The sequence below is a fragment of the Orbicella faveolata genome, unplaced genomic scaffold, assembly GCF_042242905.1.
Source record: "Orbicella faveolata isolate gen_17 unplaced genomic scaffold, um_ofav_v1 contig_2, whole genome shotgun sequence".
NCBI lineage: Eukaryota > Metazoa > Cnidaria > Anthozoa > Scleractinia > Merulinidae > Orbicella > Orbicella faveolata.
Window position 1 is genome coordinate 14,072,599 of NW_028301547.1, and position 12,528 is coordinate 14,085,126.

The following is a 12,528-nucleotide window of genomic DNA, read 5'->3' on the forward strand; positions in this document are numbered from 1 at the left end:
TTTATCCTGCCGGATTGCTTCGGTTGTGTTTGCTTCTAAACTGTTCCAGCTGTTGGCAAGGCCATTGTGACTCCGCAGTATAAAGTTGTACTTACTTCTAGCACCGCACAAATTCAGGCATTCAGCCCACAACACAGGTAGCACGAATCCTTTTCATTCTTCACCTTAACTCTTCTTACCAAGAACCTCCAAGTTCTACACGACGACTCTTTTTTGCGCTCTGTTTACATTTTACATGAAGGGCGATCCGGCCTGGGTTCGAAACTGTATCTTAGCAACGCGCTGAGCATGCACAATAAGAACTTGACACGATTCGTGTAGAGTCTATTCTCGGTAAAAAGCATATGTACCGTAACAAAAGGCTCTACTTGCAGGGTGGGATGTTTCATTAAATGTGCGAATTTTAAGCGAGGACAGCGTAACCCCCAAATTTTGGAGTTTACATTTATGGTTTTGTGTGGTTCTCGAGGTACCTACAAAACAATTCCCTAAAAAATAAAGAAAGTGAATCTGTCGAAATAAAGGCCATTTTCGTTCATTGCATATGTTGCTTGACTGGTATAGGTATATAGGTATATCAAAGGAAACAATCAAGAAGTCGTGGATACATTACCTACATACATTTACTTCACCTATAATTAGTTTGTTGTTGATAATTTTTGAAATGACTTTTTGAAAGCTCAAGTAGTACATGTGCAGTGTAACTAGGCAAGTAAATAAAAATCAAATTACAGGCTGTTTATTTAGACTGCTTATAAATTTTAAAACTGAATATGTTAATTAATTTTGACTGACATTGGAAAATAATTGTTATTATATTAACTTGTACATGTAGTGTCAATTGATTTCTACAGTCTGTTGCACTAGGAAGCCATTAAATGAGAGTTTCCTGTAATCACCAGTCCTAAATTGACACCCAGTCAGAGTTGTTGGTCATAATATGTACAATATTAGTGAGTCAGCGGTACATTTTGGGTCAAGGTAATTTGGTTGTGGTGCTTCTTCAGTTAACATTCGAGTGTTGCATTATGAAAAGGCTGTATTGCAATTATGCAGAAAGTATGTCACATGGTTTTGACATTCATAATTTTAAGACAATCAGCTTGAGAAATGTGCCAAGAATATTTTGCACAATTTTACTTCAGTGCGACACGGATATTACGAGGGATCCACTGTAATTGGCTAGGTTGTAGTGGTCTTCCTGCCTAATAATAAACATTTTTAATTTATGTATATAAGTATTTTAATCAGTTAGGCAAAGTTGAATAAATAATTAAAAGATATTGCAAACATGAACAATATGATTTAAACTAGCTGGTAAATGGGAATAGAGAGAAAAGTATTTCTGCAAATATTATAAGAATCATTTCAAATCGTTTTCAGCATCCCTCCCAGAAAGGGCTACTTGAGAAAGTTTGGCTGAAAATGATATTCCGCCAGAAAATCCCTGCTACATCTTACCAAAAAAGTTCAATTTTGTTTTTGAATTTGAACCTAAAGTGAAAGGGATGTTTTTATTTACAGTTATATAAGTCTTCTCCATGTAACTCTGCCCAGGAGAAGGGAGAAGGGACCTAAACAAGTTATCCACAAGGAGGCTCTTCCCCAAGGTCAATATACTTTCCCTTTTGTAGTGTTTTTTTTTTTTTCATATACATGTACATGCAGCTTCAAGCTTGAAACCCCTTTCACATATCTACAGTAGACCCATTACTTCTCTTTTCCTGGATAAATTAGCAATGAGTGTTTAAAATCCCTGCCTTTTTGTGACTCTTTTGCCATAAGTCCCGCCTGATAAAAAGCGCACCTTAAGTCAACTATTGGAGTCCCCTCAGCTGGATGCAATACAAATTAAAAGGGGTATTGCGGATTGTAATGTACACAATAAAAATAACAATAGTTTTCTTTCTTGGAAACGGAACTCACATTACTTTATTTCTATCTTAGCAATTGTTTGTGTTCAGCAAAGCAATGCAGAAATATTTAAAACGATTGTTGACAGATACAATTAATAAATATTTCAAGTTTTTATTCCAGTTGTTTACATATCTCAGTCGTCTCTAGTACAAAAATAGGACTATACATACATCACCAGCCACCATGCCTGTTTGATATGGCTTCGTTGTGTTTGACATGATTGGACAGTAAATCTCTCTCGCAAAAAGTAGATCTACACAGTCTCTTGGATGCTTAAGCCACAGTCTCTTGGAAGCCTAAGCCGTGTATTACACTGTGATAAAACCCGACGGGAAGTTGAGATCACGAGGGAAATGTAGAAAACACGAACCGCGGCGAGTGTTTTCTACATTTCTCGAGTGTTCTCAAATGTCCGGAGTGTTTTATCACAATGTAATACACGGCTTAGGCTCCTTCGTTTGCTTTATGATATAGAGGTAATGCGGCGAAAAACAATAAAAGACGCTTTTTCTATGTTTTCTACTCTGATGAAACATGGGCTTTTTGACCAATCAGAGCGCGCGCAGGGTCCTATCTATATAATAATATCTCATATCAGGAGACCAACGAGGTGCGAGTAGAATAGCTGTTTTATTAAAAACGGCCCCAAAATATAGAAAACTAAAACAAAATAAAACTAAAAAGGACTCCAAAAAATACGTGTACGTTTACCTTATTTGTAAAGCATGGTACAATATATTAAAGTCTGCATACGAGCCAAGTGGCCCATCAGACCCGAGCTTATCCCGGTTTCAGTAGCATGAAGCGACTAGGAGTATTTCCACTCCCCACTGCATGGGATGCTAGTCCATCGCAGAGTTACCCCCAGAAATAAATTAGGCGGTACCCATATATACACCTGGGTGGAGAGAGGCACTGTGAGAGTAAAGTGGCTTACCTAAGAACACAACACAATGTCCCCGGCCAGGGCTCGAATCCGGACCCCTCCCTCCGGAGTCGAGCGCACTAACCATGAGGCCTCCGCGCCTTCCATGGTATAATGGCTCATAAACCACGATGGCTAAGTCAAATAAAATTCTCGAATTGCATTATCCAATGATCCAGTTTTTAATGATTATTCATATACCATGACGGCTAAACCAATGAAAACATTTAAACTGCATTATCCAATGATCAGTTTTTAATTTTTTTTTTTTTTTCTTATGATGAACTCGGCAATTTGTGATCTTTTGATCACTGTGTTCCAGACCCCTTCATTTATTAAAAATCAGCACATTGGAGACACGTGGTTTGAAGGCACCCTGGGAAACGTCACTTGTAGAATATTACTATTTGTAGGTTCTCTCTTGCTTTTCTGCGCTATTCTTAACTTGGTGGCTATCGCTATTGATCGATATCTTGCCGTCGCTCGACCATTAAAGTATAAATTGTCATCAAAATGGGTGGTAAAAGTAGGAATTCCAGCTGTGCGGCTGATTTCAGTTTTGTTGTTTGTTTAAGCGGCATTGACACCGAAACTTCACTGCTTTGGGGATGAGAAAAGGCCGCTGTGTGTATTTGATAGAAGCTCCCTAGAAATGTACTCATTGTTGTGCTGTCTGGTTGTCTCGTTTATCGTTTTCATTGAGTTTATTCTATCATTTTTATCGTCTTTGGAGAAGAAACATTCCTGGCGAAGTTTCCAACAATCAGCAAGCGCTTGCTATTCGTACAGCACGAAAGGTCACTGTTTTAATGATATCAGTTGTAATCGTGTTTATCGTTTCATGGGCGCCAGTTTTTTCTATCATGCTCTCAGACTTGATTCATGTGAGATCCAGTGACATTTCATCCATCTTGCACTACCCCATTGAGTTTGCCATGTCTTTCTGGCTGATATTGAACAGTAGTGCATGTAATCCGTGTTTGTATTGTATATTTGTCGAAAGCTTTCGCCATAGTCTAAAATTTGCTTGTTCATGCTCAAGACTTCTCGTACCTGAGTCAAGGCCGGGCTGCATTGGACTAGAAGGGCGATTTGAAAATGCAGAACCATTAAGAAACAGACAGACTTTGAACTCTTTCGTTCAGGAAGAAGGAGCGTTTGAGTTGACGGCATACTCGTCTGTCAACCACAGTCTCACTGCCTTAGATTTCAGCACATGCGCTAAATGGCCTCGGAACTGAATGTGACCGTACAACGCCCTCTTGTGCCAAATGGCCTCGGAGGTGAATGTGCATAAACCCTCTTATTAACTAATTTAAAAATAAGTTCATGAAATGACAAGATATCTTATTTGGCACGTCAAAGAATATAATGAGGTAAGCTAGAAGTTGAATGCTTAGAGGGTAGCACCTCGTTAGACTAAAGGCTTACAAGTGAAAACGTGACAGTACCAATCGACCAGTAGAGCTTTTGCTGGCCAACTTAAAATACCCAGTCCTCTCAAACTTATTCAATGTAATAAGCAATGATGATATATTGATTTACTATCACATGTGTTAATAGCTTGGCTTTTAATCTTGAACGTCCAAGCAAATGCTTCTTTTACCGTTTTCGTGACTTTATTTGTGAATTTTGAATTTCCTTCGGTGAAATCTTCCAAATTTTTTTACAGTACAATAAACCTGACGGGATACGAAATTTAAACACGAAAAAGTAGGGTTTGTAAAAGCAGTTTTTTTTTAGAATTTTGCAAATTTATGTCTTTTAGCACTGCAGAAAAATTTCCCTGAAAAACGAGTTCCAACTAATGCAAAGTATTTATTACCCGTCTGCCAAATTTTACGGAATTTCACCGAAGGAAACGCGAGAAGTTTTACTGCCAGTTTCCTTTTTTGTACTCATGTTGACGTCATGTAACATCCAAAAACACTGTCGTTTTCCTTTGAGCACGCGCAGATTTCTTGAGCTTTCATCCTAAACGCGCGTGCGATCGTAAAACTATAGGGAGCCACCTTAATCGAGCTTTGAACAACCCCGCACAGGAGCTCCGCTTTTAGGTTCGGCTAAATCTATATATTACGCTTGACTGAAATTTTATACCGATGGCTGATGTACTGAACAGATCCAACTGACTCACTACGAGATTCAAAGGTGAAATCCAAATTCATTGTTTACTGTCTTGCGCGCCCCCGTCGACCTTGTTATTAACGCGGGAAATTAAAGATCAAAAAGCAGGTGTCATGAGCTCTGTCATTTGCATACTTATCTGAGGACCTCTTAGGGGGTTTTGGAATATGATCAAATATTTTGAAGGAAAAAGGGATACTAACAAAAACAGGTTATTTAATCCTCCCGTGATTGCTCCTTATATGTGAAAAGGTCCTTAGTCGTGTTGGGTAATCTCGGACTTCATTACCCGAGCAAACGATGAACTTGAAATTTTTTTCTTTCGATAAATTTAACAGGAAAACGATTCACTAGGATGATGACCTGAATTACTATTTCCATAACAGTAACTTGAGGCTTCCTAGCAAAACAAATACTTTCCCAATCAATTTTTAATCATGTTTTCATGAACTCATGTCCTGTTGGTTTCTAAATTTAAGAAAATATAATGATGAAATTATAACGAGTTTTTGCAATTTACAGTTCATAAGCTTCAATTTTGAATATACCAGAAAAAGGCAGTAAACAAAATTCAGCATCGAAACATTTCGTTGATTTTGAAATTTTGTTTTGATGAACTCAAAAGGAATTTTAACCCTATTTGTTTAGGCAATAGACAGTAATAAAACTCATGAATTTTATTAATATTTAAGTGACGTTGCAATTGTCTTTTTACCGATGTTGCTTTGTATGCCAGCATGATATCTTGTCTCAAGTTAAAAACAGCACTTCACTCCTGGCCTGTAGCGTAAAACGACAAGCGACCAAGACTGAAAAACATTTCCCTTGTTCTTTAAGCCAGATTGTGAACTGGAGCAAACTGAAACAATATGAACGTGTCTAGCCTTGGTTGCCTCGTTATTGTGAGTTGTGTGTGGAAATCAAGTGCTGAAGGAATTACTTCAAACTACAATGAAACAGACGAGAAAGGTAAGCGGCATAATACACCAGAGGCGTGGTTTTTCAGCCCGGCAGTTTTACACTATTAAATTCTACGCCATGCTCCACCCTTGTAAAAATGGTTGAAAGATATAATGTCCGTAATAAATAATTGTTGCCCTTCATTAATTTTCTCGATTAGTTTTCGATATTTACGCTAAAGTCACTCGAACAAACCGGGAAACTGAAATCCCTGAAAAACGATTATCATGATCGCATAACTTAAAATTAAAATCTTTGTTTAAAGCAAACTTAATTAAGGATGTCTTAAAATTCACAAGGCGCAAGCTATCAGCAATAGATTGTTCCTCCAGTACTTGAAAATTTACATATCAGTCAATCAACAGCCTCGTGAAAACAAACAAAATAAAAAAATTGCTGCAGCCGAAAGACATAAATCATTGGAGCTTTTATTTACTTTCATCTGATTTGGATAGTTCAGCCACAGCAAAATAATGAATTTAATTTTTCAGTCTTTCTCCTTCTTTTAACATTTTTAAAGGAAAATAACATGCTGATGCTCATGGAAAATTCGCAGTTAATAGAAACAAACGTTTTCGCATGTTATATTAACCCGCCATAATGAGAGGGATTATAAGCACTTTATCAATTTAACATTCAGGTCCGCGTATCAGTCAGGACTCTAGCCAAAACACAAATTACTCCTCAACATGTACATGCAGTGAAAAATTACTGATCTAAATTTTAAAGAAAACGACGAAACTTAAAAGTTTGAAAGACATGCTTCGATAGAACCTACGTACTGTCATCTTCAGTTGATTGATGTACAAAGCGTCGGAAGTCGAATTTATAATAAGTAGCAAAATGCTAATTGTGACAACAAAATAAAGCAAAGCGTGAAAGTGTGCCAGAGAATTATAAGGATAGAAGATGACAGTAGTTTTTGTCGAAACATGTCTTTGAAACTTAAAAGTTGCGTCGTTTTCTTTAAATTTTTGACTTGCTGCTATCATCAAGACCCTTTGATCCGTAAAATTAAATGGAGACAAGTTCCAAGTAGGTCACATGGTTATTTCGCTTGACCCTATTTCAACCTTGTATCTCTAATGTTTATTAAACGATTAGAAGTAGTTGATGTACTTCTGGTTTGCACAAAATAATCTAACATTAACTATCCCTCCGCGACAGATTCAAAGTACACTGCTGACCTCAACCACACCTACCCAACAAAAGTGATTTTCACCAGCGCCATGCTGTTCACATTCCTGGTGTCTGTGATTGGCAACTCTCTTGTCATCTACGTCATAACCAAACATCGTTCCATGAGAACATCAACGAATTGTCTCATCATGAACTTAGCAATTTGCGATCTTTTGATCACTGTGCTCCTGGCCCCTTTATTTATTACGCAGCTGTACATCGGATACACGTGGTTTGGAGGCACCCTGGGAAACGTCACTTGTAAAATATTATCTTTTGTAGGTTCTCTCTTGCTTTTCTGCTCTATTTTTAACTTGGTAGTTATTGCTCTTGATCGATATCTTGCCGTCGCTCGACCATTAAAGTATAAATTGTCATCAAAATGGGTGGTAAAAGTAGGAATTCCAGCTATGTGGCTTATTTCAGCTTTGTTGTCTTTTAAAGCGGCATACGATGGGGACGAAAAAAGGCCTAAATGTGGATCTGAGAGGAGCGCTCAAGAAGTGTACTCGTCGTTGAGTTGTTTAGTTGTCTCGTTTATCGTTCTAATTGTGCTTTATTCTATCATTTGTTATCGTCTTTGGAGAAGAAACATTCCTGGCGAAGTTTCTAACAATCAGCAAGCGCTTGCTATTCGTACAGCACGAAAGGTCACTGTTTTAATGATATCAGTTGTAATCGTGTTTGTTGTTTCATGGGCGCCTAGTTTTGCTTTCATGCTCTCAGACTTGATTCTTGTAAGATCCAGTGACATTTCATCCATCATGCACCACCCCATAGTGTTTTTCATGTCTTCCTGGTTGATATTGAACAGTAGTGCATGTAATCCGTGTTTGTATTTTATATTTATCGAAAGCTTTCGCCACAGTCTGAAATCTGCTTGTTCATGCTTAAGACTTCTCGGACCTGAATCAAGGCTGTGCTGTATTGGACTACAAAGGCGATTTGAAAATGCAGAACTAATGAGGAACAGACATAATTTGAACTCCTTCGTTCAGGAAGAAGGAGCTGTTGAGTTGAGGGCATACTCGTCTTTTAACCACAACCTCGCCGCCTTAACCGTCTCAAGGGGCAAATGGCCTCGAAGGTGAATGTGAATATGAACGAGTTTTTATGAAATGACAGGATTTCCTATTTTGCACGGCAAGAAATATAATGAGGTGGGCTGGAAGTTGAATGAAGACATCGAATTCTTCCCTTCATGCCTGCGATCTCATGTTGCAGGAAAAAAAAAACAAAACAAAAACAAAACAAGAGGGAGGCCTGGAGCAAGGCATAGTCTTAAAAGCAAAAGAGTTCGATTACTTGCGTAAGTCTGACATAGCCTGTTCCAGGCTCTCGGTAGTTGGGGACGAGCGAAAAAAAGAGGGGGACAAGAATGGAAAATTTAACAAAGCCCTTCCCAACGATAACGTTTTGAAATCTGTATATACACACATGTCATAAAGAAGGACGCCTGATTGGTTAATCGTTGTCAGACATCACCCACTCCGATGGATACTGAATTACTCGTAGGAAAGCCCGAGTCATAAAATTCAAGTTTTTTGGTCGCCAAAAGGGGGTCATGGACCCAGGCGTTCCATGCGTAGTGAGTGGAAACTGGGAACGAGAATGCGACAGCTTGCTTTATCGTGTGCTCGCACTTCGTGAACAACGTAATTAATACATAGAATGCAGTGTTTTGTGAAGAAAATATTGGAAAGAAACAATCCTTATACATTCACCTCACATACGAATCGGAACGGGACGGTCCACGAATTATCTTGCTTGAAAGCCTGCCAAATAAGCAAAGTTCGTGTTCGTTCTCACGAGATAACAATTGGGTCATATACGAGTTCGGGCTACGAAAACACTGACAAAAAGCTATGACTACTAAGCAGAAAACAAACTATGATGCTGAGACGAACACCTTAGATGTTGAATAAATCAAGAATTGTCGTAAGCAGAACTTCGAAGATGAGGCAAACAACATGCAATTGGACAAAGAGGATACTCAACGAAGCAACTTGAATAGTAAATATCTAAGCGCAACACTTGTGTTAAAATATCCTGATTCTTTTATTTGTTCTTATTGTGTTCAATAAACTCACTTGTAAAGTACGATTTGATATTACGGTAAGAAGCTCGAGTAAACGCTCTTGGAGCGTCTAGTTTATTTTCATCAGCTACTGTGTGTAAGGTTTTAACGTGACTAAGGGAACCAGTAATTAGACGCTCGGAAGCACTAGGAAACCTTTCGTGACTCGTAAGCTCGCGCAGAACGGGTCAGAACAAGGTTTTGGCTATGAAATTACAACGTCATAATTTTCAGCCGTACTTTGCTAACACATGCTACCCAGGCTTTGAACACGATCTTCGTGACATTGTATCTGTTGGTGACTGCGTTTGGATTTCAGCCATTTACACCCGCTTTCAGTGTTACGTGCATAGGCGACATCTTTCGACCATCTTTCGACATGCTATGAAAGACCGTTAAACTGTGAAACTGGTAGTTTTTCCGGTTATTAGCGGAGGAAATGACAAGTAAATGATAATTACCTACCTCAAATGGCTGAAGAAGATTTTGGACTTTGCATGCTTCCCTATTTACAGGATGATTCAAGCGATTTAGTGTAGTCGATCAATAGTAACTTCCGTTAGAATTGGGCCGCTGCCGCTTTTCAGTATTCGCAACGTGTTAACATTCAAAACAGTCGACTTATTTCTGCCAGAGTGACCTCTTGATACTCCTAACCTTACTTTGATATCAAATAAATCAATCTTTCATCATTACAATTCGAGTTCGACCGTTGTGCTTACATTTTTTGAGTAGGCCAGGTTACATAGTAGTTCGAAAGATGGCATGTCGAAAGATGTTGCCTATGCACGTATCACTGAAAGCGGGTGTAAAACAATGTATAGGATTGTACAGAAATGCTATGTGACGAGTTTTCTTCCAATGAAATTTGCATTTCGAATCTTTTGTCGTGTAGATCAGGTACAGCTATATACAGAGCCTGGGTAACCTGTGTTTCTATAGGGGAGAAAAAGTATAAAATATACATGACTGGATTTATGAAAACCGTGTTAAGACTTTGCACCAAAATAGCGGGCATGTTTTTGGAAAATTGGTCAGATACTGTACATAAATATGGACATGTCGTACTGAGAGCGCTATCTGCCTCGTATACTCTTAAAAGAAGCCATAACGTGCTTGTACCAGCCGTTGAAGTCACAGCAAATGAGTCGAACGAGCCAAGCAAAGCTGAATTAATTAGAATTAAGAGTGCTTTTAACATGAAATTGGAGTCTAAATCAGCACGAACGTACAGATATTAAAACCGCAGCGGAGAGCTGATCTATAGCTTTCTAAAGGCCTGCATCGTCCCAAATGGACTGAACAAGAGCTTCCTACATCGCGAATTGATTGAACTTCAAACAAACTAGGCCATAATTAGGAGTAAGCGAACACTTAAACATGTTGTCGTTACGTCAATTATCGACCGGAAGCCACGCAAATAAATTTCTTCCGCGCTAGCTAATCACAGACAGTTCTGATAGTTAGCTAGGCCGAGAACGCCTAAAATTGAGAAAACAAGGAAATGCTACTCAGGATCAGCGCTTGACCTAGTGCTCTTCACTCCGTTCGTAGCCATGTTTTGCTCGCAAATAGCAATGTCCCGGATGTATTTGAATTTTATCGAGCTCGAAATGCCATATCCAGACTTCAACAGTCTTTAGCGACATCAAAGTTCAGAGCGAATAACACCAACAGCAGCTAGAAATTTCTATTCCATTGCACGTGTAAACCCTAAATTGATGTGGCTAAAGCTCTTTGCTGTCTATAGCAGGCACAATATTATTTCCACAGTGCAAACGGCTTACCATTATGGGGCTAAATGACGTCCCGTTTAATACCTCTCAGGACCGCTTAATGTACGATAATGGACGACGCTTGCTAGCAAATCGTTAGACTTGCACCTTCATTGGACTTAATGATGTCCTCGGGCAGACTTCCTTTAGACAGCGGTTATAGAGTGTGTGCATTGTCACACAATAAAAAATTAAAATCAAAAACCATTCTGTGGATAAAGTCAAGAAATTGTGATATTATGGACGATAAATAAAGAAGACAGTTCTCCAAGTTTAAGGTGTGTGCGTTGTCCCAAAGTTGAGATATTCGTCGAAATGTTCCGCGCAAAATTATAGAGCCTAGTATGGAGCCGTCATGTTGGAGGGTCTCCTTAGTCTTCCAATATGGCGGCCGGAAAATGGTGCCGGGTGTAAACATCTGGAACTTACTTTGGCTATCTAGACAATTGATTTTCTGAACCGAACCAAAAAGCAGTTACACAAGCACTTTTCCTAATACTTTTACTCCAAAAATGACTAAAACTCACGAGATAAATGTATATTTTTTTTCGACAAACGCGATCTTAGCTTCATGTCAGGCACCGTCATAACTCCGAAATTCAAAATGCCCTGGTTTCCAAACGAAGGACGCTATTGAGCTGGAAAGTTGTAAACAGATATAAATTTAGTACCTCTTATGCCTGATGAGGATAAAACCTTTAGGGACTCTTTAGTTTTGTATTTGAGAATTTGATGACGTCACGTGCACACTCTATAGAACGCTTATCGGTCAGCTCCTTCTCAGAAATTCTGAAATTCAGACGAGTGTAGCCCGACCAAAACACCAATTGAAAAGGAGAGGGCGGGGGATAGCGATAAATAATTTTAAAAAAGATAGATAAATAAATGAAACATGCAGCAAGAAGTTCTATAGTTGGTTTTCACATGACGTCACTAAAATTCAAATTACAAAACTATTGATCTTCCTGAGATTTTACTTTAATGATGTATAAGAGCAGATGAAAACTAATTTTCATGCACATTTTCGTTCCGAATGGGTTCTTGGTTTTGTGATACACTACGCTTGAATTTCGAACCTTTTGCGTGACGCGGCATTTACATGACGGCGTCATGATGGTTAAAAAAGCGACTTATTTCGGGGAATTTGGCTATCTGAACAGTTCATGTCTTAGAAAAAGTATTATTTCAATGTTTTAGAGTTCCTCGAGGGATAAATTCACGCTTTTGTAGCAAAACTCAGTAACAGATGTTTCTGTTGGTTTCCGGCCGCCATGTTGGTGCCCATACGGATGGGCACCAGCATGGCGTCTCCATACAAATCTCTATAAATTTGGGTAAAACATTTCTCCGCATATCTTGCATAATAAGAATAATTTCTGTGACCAGACTCTTGGCGAGAGTCTTTGTATATTTACCTTCTTTCATTTCCCAGATTCTGGACTTTATCTATTGAACCGTTTTGATTTTTATTTTGATCTATTTTGAATGGCGTGACACTGAAAACCAGCCATACATTTCATGCTAGGTAAGATTTACAAGCTGCTGCCATAGCGAAAGCAAAAAAAATA

General features: G+C 38.6%; 1 protein-coding gene and 1 pseudogene across 1 annotated transcript; both read left to right on the forward strand.

Moving 5' to 3' along the window:
- Positions 1-3,095: 3,095 nt before the first annotated feature.
- Positions 3,096-4,083, forward strand: LOC149112071 (G protein-coupled receptor 83-like; annotated as a pseudogene).
- Positions 4,084-5,757: 1,674 nt separating this feature from the next.
- On the forward strand, positions 5,758-8,329 carry LOC149112072 (neuropeptide Y receptor type 2-like). The gene is made up of 2 exons (XM_089290381.1): positions 5,758-5,938; positions 7,097-8,329. The coding sequence occupies exons 1-2, from the start codon at positions 5,839-5,841 to the stop codon at positions 8,197-8,199; spliced, it is 1,203 nt and encodes a 400-aa protein (XP_089146507.1). The 5' UTR covers positions 5,758-5,838; the 3' UTR covers positions 8,200-8,329.
- The last annotated feature ends 4,199 nt before the right edge of the window (positions 8,330-12,528 follow it).

Bases quoted from the DNA above. Each gene is read 5' to 3' on its own strand.
- LOC149112072 (XM_089290381.1), top strand. From the start codon at position 5,839: ATGAACGTGTCTAGCCTTGGTTGCCTCGTTATTGTGAGTTGTGTGTGG. The intron at 5,939-7,096 runs GTAAGCGGCATA...CCTCCGCGACAG, and splicing joins CAATGAAACAGACGAGAAAG to ATTCAAAGTACACTGCTGAC.